The sequence below is a fragment of the Ammospiza caudacuta genome, chromosome 19, assembly GCF_027887145.1.
Source record: "Ammospiza caudacuta isolate bAmmCau1 chromosome 19, bAmmCau1.pri, whole genome shotgun sequence".
Taxonomy (NCBI): Eukaryota; Metazoa; Chordata; class Aves; order Passeriformes; family Passerellidae; genus Ammospiza; species Ammospiza caudacuta.
In genome coordinates, this window is record NC_080611.1 from 10,463,127 (window position 1) to 10,484,790 (window position 21,664).

The 21,664-nt window shown below is 43.7% G+C and overlaps 1 protein-coding gene across 1 annotated transcript in view; it reads left to right on the top strand.

Moving 5' to 3' along the window:
• GNA13 (G protein subunit alpha 13) overlaps positions 1 to 19,641 on the top strand; it is a 29,608-nt gene extending 9,967 nt beyond the window's left edge. The window contains exons 3-4 of the mRNA XM_058817139.1: positions 10,074 to 10,124; positions 14,748 to 19,641. Coding sequence (XP_058673122.1) covers positions 10,074 to 10,124; positions 14,748 to 15,320 — 624 coding nt within the window. The 3' untranslated portion in view covers positions 15,321 to 19,641. The remainder of the gene's footprint in view (positions 1 to 10,073; positions 10,125 to 14,747) is intronic.
• Positions 19,642 to 21,664: the final 2,023 nt, after the last annotated feature.

Below are 21,664 nucleotides of genomic sequence, written 5' to 3' on the forward strand. Positions count from 1 at the left end.
TTCCTGTATTTTCTTAGCTTGTATGTCTGCATTAACAAGAAGCATCAGGTAATAGAGCTGGAAGAGTTGAGGAATTTTAAATACAGAAAACAGCCTGAATTATCATCACAGCAACTGACAACAGCAACTTCAGAAAAGAAAATTTCTGAACAGTAATTGGGAGTGAGCTGCCTTTTACAGCACTCAGTTCACTGTGCCATGTTGCACACCTCTCCATCATAGTCATTAAATTTTTTTCTGCCCTAAATTTCTTTTCCTTCAGAGTCTCCTCAGTTAATAAGTGAAATATCATTCTCCTCTTCAGAGACTTAACCAAGGAACTGAAAAGCCCCCAAATTCTTTTTATGGCTCAAGGATACAGCAATGTGTAATACCACAAGAGTTTCTGTTTCTTTCTCCTTTGTTTAAAGATGCTGGGGAAATAATTTTAGACAAAATGCTGGGATCTCTGCAGCCAGCCTGGGAGCACTTCTCTCTTTGGGCACATGATGATAAAATATCACCCACTGGTGACCAAATCAAGAGGATGCAGAATTTCCAGGGGTGGAAACAGTGCACTGGTACCACTTGTATTTCAAAATATCTACACAGAATTATGGGGAAAAAAAATGCAGGGTGATTACTAAAATTGTACAAATGAGTGCTTTTGGGCTCTTAAATATAGTTTTTCTAGTAATTGATTTCTAGTTCTTTCTAGTTTTAGTTAATTTATAGTATGAAATTCTACAAGTGACATGAAATGTTTTCAGCCTCTTGCTGCTGTTTAGGGAGTCTTGTGTACTTCACTGTTACTTTAGACACAACTTTTAGTAGTTTTTCAAGTCAATATTCAGCTAATGGTACAGGTAGATCTTTCTCTAGACCCAGTGAATTATCACAGGATCCTGTCAGCTTGGAAGGAGAGCTGGTTTGTGAGTGCATCACTGGCTGCAAACAGAAATACCAGAACTTAATTGAAATGGATTCTTCTAATTGAGACAGAGGAAGGAACTAAGAAGCATTTGGTCATCTGGATTTCTCATGAGGCTGAAACAGGAACCAAATGTACTTTAAAACTGAATCCTAGAGAAGTGCATTGGGATCCAGTTCAGGGCTCTGATTTTGAAATGTTGTGATTTAGTGCAGAGTTTATGCAATAATGGACTTGTCAAGCATCTTCAAGTTCAGTATGGCCAGTTTTAGTGCTGATCCATTTCCACATGCCAAATATTTGTCATGTTTTTGGGGGCCTGTGCTGGTCTTGTACAACTTGGAAGCCAGTAAAGCTCTGAATGATGGATGGCAGATTTGCAGACTCACACTGCTCCAGCATTAGATGAAATGCAGTTGGAGTTACAGACACATGAAGTCATGGAGCCAGTGGGTCAGTGCTCTGAAAGAAGAGCAAATGTTTACAGTCTGCTTCCAGTCTGTTTTGTGTGCAAAACATCTGAGGTTTAGAGAGATGCTGCCCAGAGTGTAAATAGTGGCTGGGAGGGGGCAGTTTCTCCTGGCTCAGTGCATGTTTTCATAGGATTTCTAGGGCTGTGTGTTCTGGGCCTTGGAGGATTGATTTCATCAATGAAATTTGAAAATTTTCTGCAAGGTATTGGTGTCTTCCCTAAAGTAAACTTTGTGGAAGAAGAGTTTGGATTGTAAATACTTAGGGAGGGAGTAAAAAGACTTTTGAAGAAACAAAGTTCACCTGATCCTTGCTTTCATGGATTAATTCTGTTCAGGTTCTGGCAATGGGTTTGTGGGTGTCCCATGTGTTCCTCAACCTCTGTCTGATCTCCAGAAGGGGCTGAACAACCTGGAGTTTGCTTCCTATTTGATGGTGATCCTAAGGAAAACCATGGAATCACAGAATGCTTTGGGATGGAGGAACCTGAAAGCTCATCTTGTTCCTCTCCCAACCTTCCACTGTCCCAGCCTGGCCTTGGGCATTCCAGGGGTGGGCCAGCTGTGCCAGGACCTCACAGGGAAGAATTTCTTCACTCCAGGATTGATGCTGTGGACTCTGAGGGTTTGTAATTGTTGGAAGGAGTCTCAGCTGTCTCTAGAATATGTCACATCCTGGTTTCCAAGCACTCTTTCAGAATTAGAAATACAATAGCAGAATGCCTGGTGTGGAGAAATTGTAGTTATGGAGGCTTTAGTGGAATGCTGTTGCCTACCTAAAAGCTGTAGTGACTTTGCATATTTTTGAGCAATTAAGAACTCAGCAATTAAATTCCACCAGGAGAGGGGAGGAATACCTAACTAAGAAAACTGAAATGGATTTCTTCCCTCTTAGGAAAGTAATTGAAAACTGGAAGAGTTTGCTCTGTGGTATACTGGTATGCAGATTAACTTCTTTTTACAGTTCAATCGTGTTTTAATTAATTTAATTGGAGTGGCATGATATGTATGAAACTGTGTAAATGCTCTGCTGATGGGAGACAATCTGTGTGAGTTGTGAGTCTGGCACTTTGAAGGGAGAGCAGTGCTGGATGGGTGCTGGGAGGAGCAGCAGCTGATGCTGGAGCCTTGTTTGGAGTATTTAATTGCAGGCTGGCTTGGTGGCATCCTGCTGTCACTGTCAGGGCATGGCAGATGTCCCCAGCTTGCAGGTGCTGCCAGGGTGTCAGTGCAGGCCTCAGGTTGGCGTGCTCTGTCTCCCTCCATTTGTTATCCACATTTTGAGAATTATGGATTAATTGGATTACACTAAATAGGGGATAATAGATTAAAGGGATATTATTGGGTTAAACCCCTTCTTAAACCCCTTCACCTTTCTTTGTTAATGCTGTTATGCAAGATAAAAATGTCACTCATGAAATAAACTTGGGCTGACTCCTCTCTGGTGCTTTTGGAGGTGAGCACCTCCAGCCAAAGCGATCCAGCTGTTGCAAACAGAATTCTGCTCTGCCACCAACAGGTTTTACAAACGATGGCTTCTGTGAGTCAGGACTTGAACCTTTCCTGTTTTTAGGGCAGATACTGAGTTTGTGGGGCCAAACACGAGGCAGGTTTCACTTCTACCCCGCGTGACGCAGTTCTGATGGCTCCGAGGAGGCAAACCCAGCTCGAGCCGCACACAGCAAGCACTGAAAAGGGGAAATGGGGCTGAGCTCTGAGAGCTGGGCTGAGCTGTGACGCATTTGTGATGGGCATTGATGAGCAGCAGCATTATTTTGTACTCAGCAACTGTGTCTGAACTCTCTGTTCTTGCAGAGAAACGGGAATTAATCCCAATGTGTTGAGTTTTATCTCTGGAAATGGGCAGATCAGGTTTAAGTGACTATTCAAATTGTGAACTGGAGAGAAAGAAGCTGGGAGATGTGAGATGTCTGGTCTTGACAGACACTGTCTGTGCTTCAGCCTCTAAGAGACACTGCTGCTGTGCTTCCCTGCCTGGGAGGTTCTGCTTGGTTACTTCAGCTTGTCCCTTCCTTCCCAGACACTCCAAATTCACAAAAACCAGTTTCCTTTTTGCACTCAGATCAGTTAATGAACCACCACTCCCCAGCTTGTACTGCAGATCCTGACCCAGCCCTTGTGAGGCTGCTCCATTCATGCTCCCACAGGCAGCAGTGCCATTTTCCACCAGTTTGCCCTTTGGTTTTGGGGAGTTTGGGATTCATTTCTCATGGAACATTGGGCTGCTCTGCACATGGCCACAGTAATGCTCATGTGGGCTTAAATGGGGACTGCTGTGCTTTGGCCATAATTAACACTTAGAGAAAGGAAACCTCTCACAGGGAAGTGTGTTTTGTGTTAGTGCACACTCAGATATTTTGACCCCAATTTTCAAATATTTTGACCCCAATTTTCAATTTTGAAAGTAAATATACTACTGCTTACCTGGCTTTTTTCCCCCAAATACCTTCAGCATCATTATTAAAAATTAGTTATTGTATATACTTATTGTAAACTTCCAAAATGCTGCTAATACTGCTTGAAGAGTGAGTGTTAAATCAAGTATTAGAGCGTGGAGTGACAATTCAGAAATAAATTGTTTCCATCACTTTAGGAGAGACCAATCAAGTTGCTGGATTGCTGCTGTAAAACCGGGAAAGTATATTTTTCAAGTTTAGTTCCTTGAGTAAACAGGTTATAGGTAAGAATTGGGGAAGTTTTGTCCTAGTCTGTTGACTGGGCCTTCTTTAAAAGAGGAATCCTCTTCAGAAAGCACTGGGAGGAGTGACTGCAAAGAGAAATTGCAGAAACCTGAAAGCTGTGAAGGAACCAAGATTGTTTCATTTACCTCTGAGTGTGAGACCAGCAAGAGACCAAAGCAGCTCAATGTCGTGACATGAGACTTGGTTAAAGCTGCTCTAACAATCAAGGCAGTTGTGGATTTGGGCTCATTAGTGTAATTAGGATATGCATTCATGGCATGAATGTATCATCTGGAGCATCTCCCTCCTTTGTGCAATGCTGAGGATGTCCCTGTTTGGGGGGAGGAGGTTGTGCCCTGTGATCTCCCTTCCTCTGGGAATCTGCATTGATTGATTGGATGGAAATGTTTCTCCATTCATTATCCCTCTGTTTATTACTGTCATTTCAGGAGACATCTGCTAAACCTTCAGTGGCAGCACTATTGATTTGTACTCAGTCTTCTTTTAAATCAGCTTAGGGTGGGGTGCAAGGAAAAAAGGTTGCTACAGATTCTTTCCTTTGCCAAAATCCTCAGATAATGGATTTTCCTGGATTAAGCCCCTAACAGAAAAACACCCTGTACATAATGAAGTGTGTGCTGTAAGCATTGCTAGGGTGCTGAAAAATGCAGAATTTTCAGACTCTCTTTATGTCTCCATCATCTTCCTTCAAGCTGATTCTCCAGAGTTATGGATGGTTTGGTTTGCGTATTTAGGCATGTACACACCAGCCTAAAAACACTGCAATTACCTGTTCTTATTCTAAACTAGGCTTGTAAAAAAGCTTTTTTTTGATGGTCTTCTTGTTTCTAGTATTTTTGTGGGGTTTTAATTAAATAAAATAGGAAATATTTGTTTCTCTATTTCAAGAAATTCAAGTAAGGTCAGGAAGAGAAAATGTTTGGTGGTTCTTAGAGTTCTAACATAGAGCTACTAAGTTATATCTCCTATTTTCCTAAAGTATCACATTTATTATTTCAGACACTTAATAAGCCCTGTCAGTTCAGTATGTTCCACTGAACTTGCAGCCAAACCTAGATGGTTTGATAAATTGTTTCTTTCTTTAAACCTTGTGATGACTAAATCTTTATTTGATGCTTTTTCTCTATCTCTTTTTTCTTTTTTAAGCAATTGCTAGTGGAAAAAATGCAGTGCCCCTGATCCCCTTGAAGAGCTAAAAAGCCATTTGGCTATGCTGAGGTTTCAACAAATCATATTTAGATTGCTGACATTGTTTTCATGGAAACCAAATAAATTGGTGCTTCCTGGGTTTAAAAGATGTGTTCATCTAGTGTATATTTCATGTAGGTTTTTTTTTCTTCCCTCCCCAGAAATATTTTTGTGGTTACTTTGCTTTAGGCAGTAACCAGCCAGTGATCTCTGTGCTGTGTTTTGCTTAGAAAAGATACTTGCTCTGGTTTACTGCAGGTGACCACACCAGCAGGTGTTGGCCTGCAGCTAAATATCACCTCTGCTTTGGAAAAAACATGAATTTGTAAAATATCTTAGTAAAAAGAATGAATTCTAGAACTGGAGATATTTCATTTAACAAGTAGTTAAATGCAGAGTTGTAGGGGAAGCTGTTGTGTCAGTCACCTTGACAGGAGTAAGATTTCAGTTTTGTTGTACATTGGTGAGGAAGGGGCTTGGCTCTCTCAGGGGGGATCACAGGAGGCACAGGCTGGTTTGACTCAAACCTTGCTGAAAATGGAATAGTTGACAGTTATGAATAAAGTTACTTAACAGTCAACTTCCTGTGGTTTACATGCATTTCTGAATCAGGAGGAGGCTGAAGGGCCACAGCTGAGACATGTGTATTCCATCTGAACAAAAAAGGGCATCTTTCTCAAGCTTCAAAAGGCACTGCTTAAAAATCCAATACCCTGATACAATTTAGTAAAGTTTAAAACTGTAACTCCAGAAGGCCTTTGGAGCTGATGTGTGGGTTGTTCATTCTGCTCAAGAAATTTGCTTTATTGCAGTACCTCAGTATCCATTTGAGATGTGTGCCCGACCTGTGCTGGGTTTTGTCCTTGTGTTGGCATCTTTGGGCTGTACTTGAGGTGCAGGGGATGAGTTGGGCTCCATGGCATGGCTGGTTCCTGCAGTGTCACTGCAGCTTTCAGAGATTTGCATTTCCAAACTCTCAACTGTACAAATGACTTCAGAGGGTTCATCTGCATTTGAAAAAGAAAATTCACTTGGGACTGATGTGAGGCTGTCACACAGAGCCATGGAATGGTGTGCAGGGACACCTGCCACTATCCCAGCTTGCTCCAAGCCCTGTCCAGCCTGGCCTTGAACATTCCCAGGGGTGCAGCATCCACAGCTCTGGGCGACTTGTGCCAGTGCCACAGAATCCTCAGAGTAAAGAATTTCTTCCTAAAAACCAATCTAAACCTTCTTTCTGTCAGTGTGAACCCATTCCCCCTTGTCCTCTCACTCCAGACCCTTGTAAATAGTTTTTCCATCTTTCCTCTATGTTTCCTTCAGGTACTGAAGGCCACAGTCAGGTGACCCCAAAGCCTTCCCTTTTCCAGGCTGCACATTCCCAATTCTCTCAGCATTTCCTTGTAGGAGAGGTTCTCCATCTCTGTAATCAACTTGGTGGCCTCCTCTGGCCTCCTTCCAACAGGTCAAGGTCCTTCCTGTCCTGAGGACATCTCTGTATTTTTAGCTAATCTTTAAATTTCCGTCCTATGTGCTCACAGAACGTGGGTGTGAGGACATCAGGAGTGTAATGGAGAACTGTGGGGGTTTTCATGGGGGCAGATCCTTCAGTTTTCTCATTTCTGTCTCGATTTTGCCCTTGGTGTGGCTCTTTTGTGGTGTGACACCACAGCCTGATTGCTGAGCAGCCTCGTGGCAGGGCTGGACATGGTGAGCCACACAGGCATTAGTGGCACACAGTGGGGAAACCCAGTTTCTTTTTTCTAGTCATCTTGGGTAAACCAGAGAGTTTACAGTTTGTCAGAAAGGAAATTTTAGGTGACAGCTGTTGAACACAGCTATTTAAATCTGGTCACTGTCATGGATTTACTGAGTGGGATCTGGTTCTCTGTCTACCAAGAAAAAGCAGCCTGACACAGAAGCTGCCTTTGGGGCTGCTGTTGTGCAGGGATGTGAATGGGTCTTTTTCTAACTGATTTTTAAAAATAGGTGGCATTAAAGCTTTCCTCAGTTGTTGTGTGCTGAGTTTTTCAACGTGTTTCTCTTCATTATTGAATAAAATAAAAAACTTCACACTTTGGGAAGGGATTAAAGCTTGGCTGCTTTGTAATGCTGCCTCTTTGAAGCTCGTTTAAATGGGTCAGAACTCTCTGGTTCTCCAGTAGTGCATTCTGATAAAGATCTGGTCAGTGAGGTAGTTGGCTGTTCAGGAGTGTCTGCAGTTAGCAGAGCTCAGCCTGCTGACAGCAACATGTCCAGGGCAGACAGAAAATTACCCCTGGTCAGGGCCCTGGCTTGTGGCTGCAGTGGGACGGGAGAAGAGATGATGAGTTTGAAGCTGTTGTAGGTGTTTAATTGGTATGCAGGTAAAAAACAGTGAATGAACAACTTCTGTCCCTGGTTACAGGGCTGAGTCATGTCCACAGCTCTTGCTGTCTGAACAGATTTTTATGAGGGGAGAGCCCAAGCAGCTGAGCCCACGGTGTGGAGGAGGGAAGCTGGAATGTCTCAGCTTAATGAGCTGTGTTATGCTGGAACTGATGGATTTAATAGTTCAGTCTCTTCAGTTTCAGCCTGGCCACCTCGATGTCTGTGTCCATTGACAGGTGACAGCCCAGAGGTGGAGCTGCCACCTCAGTGCTCCCTGGGTGACTTTGTGTTGGATGGGTGACTCAGGAGTGTTGCTGTCGCTGCAGGCCTGTGCATTTTGCATTTGTGATTTCAGGAAATCCCCTCTTTTGGAAAGCTGCCTGTGGGGATGTTTTGTGACCTTTCCAGGCTGTGGTTTGCTTGTCTGCTCCAAGTGCTCTGTGCATTGCAGTAGCTGCAAGCCCTGGGACTTCAAGGAGAGTGAGAGGTAGTAACTTCCACATTAACTGCAGAGTTAATGCTCCTTTAGGGAGCAGGTATTGCTGCAAGTTGTATAAAAGGCTGTCTGAGATTAAAATGCATGTTTGTATGCACACACACACAGTTCAGCCTCTGAGGCCCAGGTATTCCAGAGTAAATACCTGCACTTAGTGAGTCTGCAGTCTGCCTGATTGGGATGTAGCCAGCCCTGTGGGCAAGGGAAGCTTGCCAGCTCCTATTGGCACCTAAAAAAGAAATTAAACCTGACCTTACATTTTATTTTGCCTTAGTATTCAGCTACAGACAGTGGCTTTAGCACTTGGAAGGCCTGAATTCTGATCCTGTTACTCCTTCTTGGGAAGCTTGATGGATTCACATATCAGGGTTGTTTATTTTCTGTGAAATAGGAATGCTCTTCCCTGCATCCCTTCCTTAGAGGATTGAGGCTAGAACAGATGATGGAAAAGACACAATACTGCTATCACTGCAAGCAGCTGCTGCTGTGTGCTGCTAAAATGGTGTTTTTGTCACCCCAGAGAAAATCAGGACAGCTGAGGCAAACAGGAGGTAAAATAAGGCCCAGAGGTGTGTGGGGCTCTCTCCTGCAGTGGTGTTGAGCACGAGGCATGTTCCAACCAGAGCCCCAGTTCTGCCTCATTAAACATTGATGTTCAAATTGCACACTTAAAGGTGTGGCATCTACTTGGATTATGTAACTTATTTTAGTGCCTGGAAACCTTGCAGAGGTACCTTGCTGATGTGTCTGCCAGACCATTTTTGGCCTTTATTTACCCTGCACTGCCCAGGGTAGATGCTGAGATGGCACAGTTGAATAGTGAGGTTTATATTCTCCCTAGATAGGCTTGCAGAGCTCAGATTGAAGTGAGGGGAGCTCATTATCAGGGTGTAGCTCCTGTCCTGATTCACTTGTCTGGATTAGGTGTAGTCACCCCAGCCTCAGATGCTGTTTGATTTTCTCATTGAGAGAGCTCAGTCAGAATTCCTGCTCTTCCACCTGCAGAATGAAAACACAGGTGGCTTCTTTTCTGCACTTACTGTAAAATGAGTAAGTTGCAGCTGGTAATGAAGAGTTTCCAGAAGGAAGCAGATTTGTGCTTCTGTGAGGATGCTGGGGGCCTTCAAAAGGTGTTTTCCTCTGCAGTGAATTCCATCAGTACATTCCTATTGCAAGTGAACTCAGGTGCAGCAGTACCCATGGCAGAATCCTCCTTAATCCCAGCACCCTGATGGAGCTCTGCAGGATTGACTGTGGCTCAGGTTTACCATGAAAAAACCTTTAGTTCTGCATTACTGGAGGGATTAAAAACTGCATTTACCTTTGCCAGGACAGGGATGGGTTGAACCCAGGAGATAAACCTGGATTATAAATGTGATATCATGCACAGCAGCTCTGCTCATCACTCAGAGTAAGATGTTCTGGTCCAGCTTGGTGTGTGATGGGAAACTGCAGTAAAATGCTTTGTGTGCTGTGGTTTCTCATGCTGTGTTCTGCTCATCCCTGTGGCACTGCAGTAAAAATGAACTTTCTCTGGTGATTAATCCCTGCACCTGAATGCCTGTGTGTGCACACTCTGCTAAGCCTCAGAGGAATTGAATGTTTCTTTTCATAAGGAAGGTGTGGCTGCTTCATTGATGCTCCCTGTGGATAACACTTGGATTTATTTATCAAGTCTAAACTTGGAAAGAATGTGACTATTATAAATGTGCCTTTTATGCTTTTAAGCTTAAATATTAACTGCCCTAGGAATAAATCATCAGTTGTGTTCTTAGGATAGCTGCTTTTAAAAAGACTAGTGATTAAAGCTTACAATGCTTAAATGTAGGTTTCTGATAAATTATCTGGACTTCAGAATGTAAACTCTTGGGATCAAGGATGTCGCTTATTTAAATAACTGTTTGATTTGTTTTTAGGGGGAATCTGTAAAGTATTTCTTGGACAACTTGGATAAACTTGGAGAACAAGTAAGTCCTTTTTTATTTTTCTTTCCAGTCTTGAGTTTGAAGTAGTCTTTGTGATCTCTGGGTTTTAAATAGATGAAATGTAATTAGTGCCTACTGCAATGACTTTATCTTTAGTTAACTCCGACTGTCGCATTATCTCAGCAGTTCATCACTGACATGTCAGAAACACAGGACAATGCAAAGGCCAGGAGACTTTCTGGAAATAAACCATCTGTCAAAATCGAACAAAAATCAAGTTACAAAAGCTTGGCCAGGCAGGAGATTGTTAAAGTTGCTTTTCAAGACTAAATGGCATCTAAAAACTACTGGGTTTGGGGTTACGTGTCCAGTTAGGAACTCTTGAGTTAACTCAGTCACAGGTCAGTGGTACCTTCCAGAAATATCTACTTTAACATAAACTCAGTAAAGAATAAAGTCTGTTTTCTCTGGAGAAAAACCTGAAATTTTTGTAGAAGACTTTTTTATAGAACTGTTAATTAGCACTTGCATAATGAAGGTATCTGCAATCTAGAACTGATGAACATGTGGAAAACCTGCCTTTAAAACAGGAGTTTTAATATGGTGCTTGAACTCTCTGGGGAGGCAGTTTCTCTATGGGCATTCCCAGCTGATGGTAACAAATGAAGGAATCCAAACCACTTCAGTGAAACCCTGTTACATCATGCTTAATTTCATTTTTGTTTTTAACAGATTAAATTTTAAGCCAGACTATTTTTCTGCTTTGAGCTATCATTGTTCTAATTAAAGCTCTGGTGATCAGTGTGTTTCCCAGATCTCTGGCTTGAGAGCTCCAGCACCTGGTCTCTGATTTTGGATTTGGTCTTGAGATATGAAACTTGCACTTAGGAGGGAACTGCATTGCTCTAATGAGCTGCTGAGCTCTCTGCCAGTGTGGGATTTCTCATGGTCTTTGAATCCATTGCCTTTCAGTTTCAAAGGGCTTGGAATTTTCCCCAGCAATATTGGATAAAGTTTTGCAGCTCCATTTCCAAGTTCTTAATGGAGAAACTTTGGTCCATTCTTTGATTAAAGTATGAAGCTTAGTCAGCAGTTGGGTTTTTAAATATTTTATACATAAACACACAGCAGGTCTGATGTTCCTGTGGCAGTGCTGTGAATTACAGCTTTTCTGGCTTCAGGTTGGTGTTGAGAATCAGAGAGACTCATCAGGATCTGCTGTTGTAAAAAATGTTAAATCCATGAGGAAAAAAGCACTAGCTAAGTTTTTTTAGTGAAAGATTTGATAGGTTCTTCTGGTTTATTCTTATCTATATGCAAGATTATCTAATGATTGTTTCCCCAAATTGTAAATAAAAGTATTTGTTCTTATCTGATGCAACTGGGCTGACTTGCAACTAAATTGCTTCTAAACACATAGATCTGCAATTCACGTGCCTCTTGCCAAAAGGGAGCTGATAACAGCACAGAGGGAAAAGAACTTAATGTTCAGATTTAATCAGATCAGCAGAATAAGAGTATCTGACAGGCAGACATGCGTGGGATCTCCTGGATTCCTTGTGTGTTGCTATTTCAACTGCCAGTGCAGACTCTGTGTATCCAAAATACCTCACAGAGAGACTTGGCTTTCCATCTTGTGATTGGATCTTAGTCATGCCTTAAATCGTAATTTGAGCTAGGCAAACAGTGATGTGATAGCCTAAAGAGCTGCTGATAACCAAAGGAACTCCTTTAGGAGAAGCAGACTGCAGTGAGTTTGAGGAAAGGAGATAGGAAAATCAGGAAGAAAGCACATGTTCCAAATCAGTATCAGTGTGAGGATGCTTGAGAGGAAGAAAACACTTATTGGCAATGGCAAAACATTGAAAGAACTTGGAAAATAACACTCAGTGCCATTCAAGGAAAATACTCACCTGGTGATGCATGCTCTCACACGTGGAGAATGGGATCAGCACTGAGACAGGGGCAAGCTGCTTGTGTTCCAAGGGTCTGGGCATGAGGGAGAAAACATAAATGTCCTTCAGAAAGAGAATTAAAGTACTGGGAGAGTTCCTGAGAGTTGTTGTGTTTGGTCTCCTGTAGCCAGAGGGTGGCTGGATACCAGCACTGAACTCACAGAGCCCTCGTGTGCTGCCTGTTGGATCAGAGTAACCAATATCCAGGATAAAACATGGAGTGGTTTGGGTTGAAGGGACCCTAAAGATACCCAGTTCCATGGCAGAATGTACAAGTAGAAAGCACTGGAAAGGATTCTCTCAAGTGTGGAAGGAATTTTCAATGAGTAATAGTACTCGAGAGGGCATTTGTCAGGAATTCTGGGGATAAGCTTCTTCTGGAAAGCTTTACTGAATAAACATTACAGGCCAACTCCCAGGAGAGTTTGCTTTGTGCCCTTGTTTCAATATTGAAGGTGCATGTGGTTTTGCCTATTATATTAGTTGGTTTTCTTTATTTACATAATTATTAATTTCTGTCACTCATGAGCTTTCTTAAGACTTGTTGCTTTTGTTCTGAGAAGCTGAGACAAACTTCCTGAAAAACAACAGAATATCCATTCCCATTTGGAAGCTGGGATGAGTGCTGAACCTGTGACACTCCTGCCTGCATGTTGACAGTCAGCTTTGCTCAAAATCCCTTCACCCGTGCCCAGTGACATTTCATACACTCCCTGCACTGCTTTGCTGGTTGTTCTCCTCTCTCTAATTTCAGTAGAAAAGACCCAAGATACATTTAACAACGGGAAAAGTCTTATCACCTTTAAAGTTGTCCATTAATCACACAAGGGGGTGACAGCAGCTCTTCTGGTCAGTTTGGAGGGAGCTTGATGTTGCTTTAGGAGCTCTCCTCCCTCCAGATTTCGGTGCTGTGGGCTTTGGCTGTGTGCAGTGCTGCAGCAAAGGCTGCAGGGTGGGGAGCCTGTGTGTGCTTCAGAGCTGCTTTGTAATTTGTGCCACGATAAAAATCAGTGCCTGGGTCATGGGCAGCTCGGGAAGAGGAACCCAGAGTTCACACAAAGCCCTCTCTCTCTGGTTTCACTTTGGAACTTACAGGGTAAAGCAAAGTGATCCTTGAAGTTTTGAAATGTTGCGCTCAGTTCACGATTTTTAAATTTTATTTTTGTGGTTTGAGCTTGCCCAGCTGCCTTAAACTTTGGATACAGCTACTGGAATAGCCATGGTGGTGTGTGCCTGTTCCCCCACCCAGCTGACTGCTTGAATCAGACTTTCTGAACCTTGCTCTTACATGTTTTTATAAAGGCTCCAAGTGTGGGAACTGGCACTGTCAAAGGAAGATTATAGATCATTCACTTTTTAACAAGAGACTGAAATTCCAAAACCTAAATTGAGGTCTCTGAAAGGGTGAGAAATGCTGGAAAAATATGAGGAAGAGTTTCCATAACAAGTGAACAACAAGGTTTTAAAGTCCAGCACAGGCAGCTGTGGTAGAAATGCACTTTGCAGATAACAGAAAGACTTGGACCAGAGACCAAAGTGTAATTCTAGGAATGAAGAAATCCCCAATCTGAGAGTTGAATTCATGCTATCCAAAGCTGATTAATAAGAATTCCTCTTCATTTGCATGCATTGATGATGTTAATATAACAATAAAAAAAATTAGTCTCATTAATGCCTCTTAAATTCTGGGGAGAGGTGGGCTGGAGAACTTCAGGATACAGCTGTCTGTGCCCCCCCAGGAAAGAACTGTCCCCAGCTCTCAGTTTCTGCCCCTCTTCTACTCACTGCACAGTAAATTTTGGGCAAAGCCAGGCAGAGTGAGCTCACCAGTGTGCGCTGATCCAGCAGGATGCAAAGATGCATGGCACAAACACAGGAAGTTGCTTAGGTTTTAGTTTTCAGACATAATTGATTGCTTCAGAGTTATTTAGTGGAGCAGCTGGTTTGTTTCTGCAAGTAGTCATGGGAGGAATAGAGAACCCACAGCTGGCATGGGATATCCATCCCATAGTTACTGGTTTGAGAAAACTGGTTTAGAACCCATTGTGGGAAGGGAATGAAGGAGGCACGAAGTGAAACAGAATGAGGGAAACTGGCAGGAGGAATTGCTGGTTCACCTTTGAGGTTGGTTATGGATCCTTGTCACGTGGCAAAGGGAAAGCTTGAGTTCTTTGGGGTACATGTTCTGGTTCAATATTGGGTGTGTTTCCTAGCATGGAAATCCACATCCATGTCTTTATTGCAAACCTTGTCCTGTTCCATGCAAGCTGCTCTCTCCACTGCAGCTCAGCTGTGCCCATTCCCATTCCCATATCCTAATCACAAAGTTATTGGCAACCACCATTGTGGGAAGGGAATGAAGGAAGCATGAAGTGAAACCGAATGAGGGAAACTGGCAGGAGGAATTGCTGGTTCACCTTTGAGGTTGCTTATGGATCCTCGTCATGTGGGAAAACTGAAGTTCTTTGGGGTACATGTTCTGGTTTAATATTGGATGTATTTCCTGCTTTGACCTCCAGCTCTTTCCCAAAAGCATGGAAAACCATGTTCTGGTTTAATATTGGCTATGTTTCTTAGCATGGAAATCCACATCCATGTCTTTATTGCAAACCTCATCCTGTTCCCATACAAGCTGCTCTCCCCACTGCAGCTCAGCTGTGCCCATACCCATTATCACATCCTAATCACAAAACTCTCCTTATTTTTCTAGGATTACCTTCCCTCACAGCAAGACATCCTGCTGGCACGAAGGCCCACCAAGGGGATTCACGAGTACGACTTTGAAATCAAAAATGTCCCTTTCAAGATGGTCGACGTGGGCGGCCAGAGGTCGGAGCGGAAGCGATGGTTCGAGTGCTTTGACAGTGTCACATCCATTTTGTTCCTGGTGTCCTCCAGTGAGTTTGACCAAGTGCTGATGGAGGACAGACAGACGAATCGCCTGACGGAGTCCCTGAACATTTTTGAAACGATAGTCAACAACCGGGTGTTCAGCAACGTCTCCATCATCCTCTTCTTGAACAAAACGGACTTGCTTGAGGAAAAAGTACAGAAAGTCAGCATCAAAGACTATTTCCCAGAGTTTGAAGGGGATCCCCACTGCTTAACAGATGTCCAGAAATTCCTGGTGGATTGTTTTCGCACGAAACGCCGGGACCAGCAGCAGAAGCCGCTGTACCACCACTTCACCACTGCCATTAACACAGAGAACATCCGGCTAGTGTTCCGTGACGTTAAAGATACCATCCTGCACGACAACCTCAAGCAGCTGATGCTACAGTGATGTGCAAAAAGACTGCTTTGTTTCAGTAACTCTTGTGTGTTTTTTTTTTTTTTAACTAGAAGTTTACAGCAGGAGTAGAGAAATCCAGATCCTGTCAGACTTCTTGATATGTGGCTGAAAGCTGCTGCTGAACACATTATTGCCAATTTCTGCAGAAATTCAGGCTTAATCTCTTCCAGTGTAGCTTCAAGTTGACTCAAGTTGTAATTTTATAGCAGACCTATGTCTAAGTTACCTGTAAAGTGGTAAATTTGACCTTTTACCAACATGTGTATTATCCTAGAAAATCCAGAATTCCAAGTTGACACGTCAATGAAATTGTTGCAATTATTAGACTGTGGCAGTAATTTAAGGTGGGGGGGAAGAGAGAGAGAAACTTCTCACATCTGATTTCATTGTGAAAACTGTGATACCATAGCTGACTTATGATTTCTCAGGTCTGTTTTTGGTTAGAAATCCCATCAGATCCCTTGCTGGAATCATCTCTTTGCAGCCCGTTCCTGGGTGTAGCCTACTTCCTGCTTAAGTATAAACCATGGCATTGGGATGGAATAGGAGATGCTTCAAAAATATGGAAAATCAGGAGTTTCAGACATATCAGGAAGTGCTGAGTGCAGTGATGAGGGATTCCTGGTTGGCACAGTACACAGATTCACTCCAGAGGTGTCCTGGAGCCATGGCAAAGCACAGAGCACTCTGATCAATCCTCTTGGCATGCTGGTGTGGGAAGGGGGGAGCAAGCCCAGCTTGTGTTTTTTACCTTCCCTGAGCAGATGTTCCCTGTGGGTCACCTGTTCTGGAAGCTCTTTACCTTAGCACTGCTTTATTTGAACTCCCTGCCTCCTGTCCAGGTGCCTCTCTGAGTCAGGAGCATTTGCTGATGGAGAGAAGGACTTGCACACCTAAGTGCCTCCTTGTGTTCTGTCCTCCTCTGGCATTTTCAGTGGCCTTACCAATTCCCAGCAGAGGCCTTGTGTAGCTGACACCGTGCAGATGAATGTTTTCTTCTGAAAAAATTAAAAACCTTGTCCCAGCAGAATGTGCTTGAGCTGATGAGGTTCTTTCTGAGACTTTCCAGTTGGGTCTAAGCAATCCTAAGTGTACTTGAGCCAAATAATGTTGCACAGCATCTTCCAGAGTGCTGCTTGTGACTGTTTTACCCAAAGTCCTTTTGCAGTTTTGTTTCATTTCTTATGGGGAGTTGGTAGCATTGCCATGTGATTAAAATAAGAAATTATAATAATAATAATGATGATGATGAAAAATAGTGAAAATGAAGCAATCCTGATGTACCCCACAGCACACTGCAAAAAGAGAGTGAGATTGTGATAGATAAATCAGTGTCCTTACCACGATTCCCCCAGGCTGGAGGTGTGTGGGCAGCTCAGCTGCCACTTTGCCCCTGGAATTGGCCAATTCCTGTGGATCATGCTGGTGGCCAATCCTTGAATATTTCTTTATTGTCATCCCACGAGCCAGGGGTGACATGGTGGTGTCACTGCTGGGAGCAGTGGCCCTGCCAGGACATAGGAAAGCTGCCTGACTCCTGAACTTAGCCTGTACTTACTGTGAGTGTAAGGTGCATTAACATCTCTGTACCTCGTTCTCCTGGCAGCAGAAGGGGAATTGTGTATTTTGATTTAGTTAGGTGCTTTGAAAGACCTCTATTTTTTTTATATCATCCAGTGAATAGTCATAGGTTAGTCTGTGATTCTGGCCATCAGGCACTGTTTGGGGAGGAAAGAATTTCTGAAAAGAGCTTGGGAGAAGTCACAGTGCAGAATCTAAACATAATCCTAAAGTCTGGATGCAGCACTGATGTCAGGAGGGTTAAAAGCATCTTGGATGGGGATATTTAATGGAGATTTTGCCTCTACTGGACATGGATTATTTCTGATTTGGTTATATGTGAGCAATTCAGGAAGGAGAATGAAGCAGAGACCTCAGGAAAGGCTGGTGAGGCTCTTTCAAGGACTGACAGCACACCTGTGATGGGAGCAGAAGTTCTCCTTTGGGCTGTAAATGCTCCAAGAACAGACACAAACCTCTGGTGCCCTCCAGGTCCAGTCTTGGAAAGCAGAAAACAAATTCCTGCCCTTGGTTGTCACCAGGAGGAGGAGCTGGGTTGGTTTTTCCTTGGCTGACAGGTGTCTGGACAAGTGTCATTTCAAAACAAATATTTACATCTGATTAAAGCAGTTGGTTTGGAGAGGTCTGCAGTTGGTGCTTTGGAGGGTGTCAGAGCAGATGATTGCAGAAAAGACTGAAGGCTGGTAGTGGATGACAGGGTGAGTAGCAGGGATTTGTCTGAACTAATTTATGTGAAGTATTGATGAATTTTTTGTCAATGGAAGCTGTTAATTTACTGAGGATCCTCAAAGCTGATGGCAGTGTGAGGATGCAGCCAGGGTCACCAAGGCTCTGGGCACTTCTGGCCTTGGCTGAAGTGGGGGAAATCCCCAAAACCCCACAAAAATCCCTGTTGTGAACCCCTGTTCCAGATCCCTGTCCCTGTGAGCCCCAGGGCTGGAGGAGAGCGGGGGGGACCCGGTGCTGGGTCACTTGTAGCCCTGGTGGATAAAGCACTCTGTGAACAATCTCAGGCAGAAATGAATTGTTTAATGAAATAACTGAGTCCTGTCACTCGGGTTTGCCACTCCCAGTGCTGAGAGGGTGAGGGAATGCACCTGGATGTTTGTTTACATGGTTCCTGTGTTCCCCTACAGCCAAAACCCCAAATCTGCACCCTTGTCCATCCTCAGGCTCGCTCTTCATGGCCTCCCTGAGTGAAGCACACCTTGGGCTGTTGTATTTCCTGGTAGATTTATTCCTGCATCTCATTTTTTTATTGCAGGACATAAATCTGGTACAAAAGCTGAAAGGTGGATGCTCTGAGCAGGCTGAGTTTTGTCCTGGAACAACCAGAATTGCAGTTGGCTGGTGGGAGTGAAGCTTCCTCATGGAAACCAGTCTGTGGTACAAGGTTGGGATGTATTCCTGGTGAAGGTGGGAGAGCAGATAGAAAGTGAAATGTCCCAGAAAATCAAGATTCCCAAAATTCTTGAGTTCTCTTTGCTGGAGTGAGCTGTGTTCTAAAGATCACTGACCCTATGGAGATAAACCACTGTCCTGTACAAGCTGTACTTGAAGGTGAAATTGGTGTTTGAGCAACAGAGTGTTCAGCTGAGATCATTGATACCTAAAAACTGTGGCTGTTCATCAGGGCTTTAACAATGCTACTCTTTTTTTATATATATATTGTATGTGGGAGCATAAGCCATCAGTTTGTGTGAAACTTCAGCTTTCTCTAGAATAGCTGCTCTTAAAAAAAAAATCAAATTGATCTCAAAGGTGTTTATGGGGCTTGTTTGTGAGTAGCTTTAAATTCAGCATTATCCAGCAATGATGGAGTGGGTGGGGGTTCCTGGTGGATCTGAGCTGTCCCTCATGCTCCAGAACACCCCTGGTTGTTCTTCTTGCAGAAGGTTCATTTCCATTTTCCAGCCCCGCTCCTGTTCCACATCCTGGAGGTTCCTGGTGGATCTGAGCTGTCCCCCATGCCCCAGAACACCCCTGGCAGTTCTCTTACAGAATATTCATTTCCATTTTCCACTCCTCTTTCACATCCTGGGGGTTCCTGGTGGATCTGAGCAGTCTCTCATGCCCCAGAACACCCCTGGTTGTTCTTGCAGAATATTCATTTTCATTTTCCAGCCTCACTCCTGTTCCACGTCCTGGGGAAGTCTCCTGCAAATGGTTCACCAGTTTACTTTACAGGTCTTGTCTCTCTGATGGTACCATAATGTAGTTTTTGATTACACAGCATTGCAATACAGTGCCATTTTGCAATTTCTTTGCGTTGTACTTGAAGATAAGTTGAATTGCAGACTATTTAAAACTGCTTTCCTGCGCTTTCAGTAGCAGTGAGAGCTTACCTTATGTGAAGCCTTTATGTAAAAATATATTTTATAACAACCTCATAGATCTTTAACAAAACCAAGATTTGTATTAGCTTTGTATAAATGTTTGTGGCTTACAATTTTATATGTTTAACTTTTTATAAACTTTCCAGGGACTACTTTTTATTGTAAATTTTTTTTTCCTCTCCTCGCTTTTGTTTAAGATTGGCAATAAATTATTTCTAAGGGAGATCTTAGAAGAAAAAGCATCACTTCTTTTTTATAAAATGGTTAAATCAATTCATAGTTTCAAACCTCTTACACTTGCTTGTACATTGCTCTGTACATACTCTCCAAAAGTGTTGCCTTTCAGCTATTAATATTTGCCTTGTGTACAAAAGTACTGACGATGAATAAACATATACAGCCTCATGTTGGTGTGATGAAATCCTTTTTTCTGTTTATTAACCAGCCCAGGCAGCCAGCTGATTCTTTTTGTTGGTTGGCAGAGCTTGGGTGATTTGCTGCTGCAAACACATCTTGTGTTTCAAATAAAATACGGAACAGAGTCAAACAAACTGTGCTCACAAGGCTCCTCCCGGTTCTGCTCAGCCTTGTCCCCAGCAGGGAGGCACCAGGAATTGCTGACTTGCACTTGACAGCCAGTTCTGTGCTCAATATTTAAAATATTGATGGCACTTGGGTGTGTTCTGCGACAAAGCTCTATGAATTATGGATCTTGATATAGCAGAGTTGATTTATTTATTTTTTATAGCTCTTTTTGACTAAGCCAGCCTCCTGGAGAAGAGGCTCACTGGCTGCAGTATGAAGGAGGATTTGCAGCAAAACATCGATTTCTCATCAGTTTTTATAGGCCTGAAATGCTTCATTTTCCACAAGATTCCTTGAGTTTGGCTGGCTGTGGGCACTCAGTCCCCAAAATGCTGAGCCCAGCTCATCCCAGTTTGCAGAGCTGGAGCTCAGCATTGGTGCAGGGCCTGCTGACAGACACAGGAGTGCAGAATTCTCTGTGTGGGTGAGTTGGGGTCTGGAGGCTCCCAGAGCCACCTCTGCTCTCTGAAACCAGTTCCAAACCTGCTGGATGCCCTGGACTCAGCTCTGTGTGCCCTCCAGGTCCTGCCTGTCCCTTTTTCACTCTGGGAAAGTCACACCAGCTGAATGCTGTAATGTTCCTCTGACTTGAAAATCCAGGGGTTTTTTCCAGCATTTTTTTCCTTTTTGTTTTTGCATCCCGTTTCCTGAGGTGCCACCTGAGGGGTAAAACCAAGCCCATCTAGAACTCAGCTTAACAAGTGATGTTTGTTGGGGTTTATAATCCAAATATCACAGGTGTAACTGCATTGCCTTCACCTGGGCTGCTGGGGAAGCTTTTGGGGACTCAAGCCTGGAGCAAACTGCTCTAGTGGAAAATATCCCTGCCCATGGAACTGGATGAGCTTTAAGGTCCCTTCTGACCCAAACCATTCCATGATTCCATTATAATTCTATTAAATAATTAATAACCTATAAATAACTAATAATTTCTTCTTAGGAATGGCTCAGTGGTGTTGGACCATCCTGGGCTCTGATCACCTCCCCACACTGATGTGGTGGGGGCTGAAGTGCTGGGAAGAGCCCCACACTGAAGTCCTGGGAAGAGCAGAAGTGGGGGGAAAAGCACATTCCAGGATTTATTTCCAGGAGGAAATGAAGTTTCTTCACATTTGCAACACTTTTGATTTACCAGAACGCCTCGTTGCAGTGCTGAATGTAGGTTGGGTGCTCAAGCCTCTTCCTTCCTGTTAGAGTAACTCAGTGATTGCACAATAACTGACAGGAGGGGTTAAAAATGCAGGAGCTGGGTTCAGAGCTGACCTTGGTCCCTTCCCTGGGGAGCAGAGGTGACCATGGAGGGCAAAGTGCTGAGGAGAAGGTGCCAGGAGAGAGATCCCATGGGGAATCCAGCTGGAAATGGGGCAGGAATCTGCTCTGGCTGGAAATGGGGCAGGAATTTACTCTGGGACAGCCCCTGCTGGGTTTGCCCTCTAAAACAGGACAGGTGATGGCAGGAGGTACCTCTGGCCCCTCCACCTGATTGTCCACTTGTCTTGACACCAGCTGAACTGTTCTCAGTGTGTGTGAAATGGAAATGACTTGATTAAATTATAAGAAGGATCTTATCACTCTGCACAGCTCCTGAAAGGTGCCTGTGCTCAGCTGGGGCTGGGCTCTGTCTGCAGCAGCACTGACACAGCCAGAGCACACAGCTCCAGCTGCACCAAGGGAAATACAGGCTGGAGAGCAGGGAAAAGTGTTTGACAGAAAGGGGGATAAAGTTCTGGAATGTTCTGCCCGGGGAGGTGGTGCAGTCCCCATCCCTGGGTGTGTTTGACAAAGCCTGGATGGGCACTGGGGGCCAGGGCTTGGGTGAGGGGCTGGGGCTGG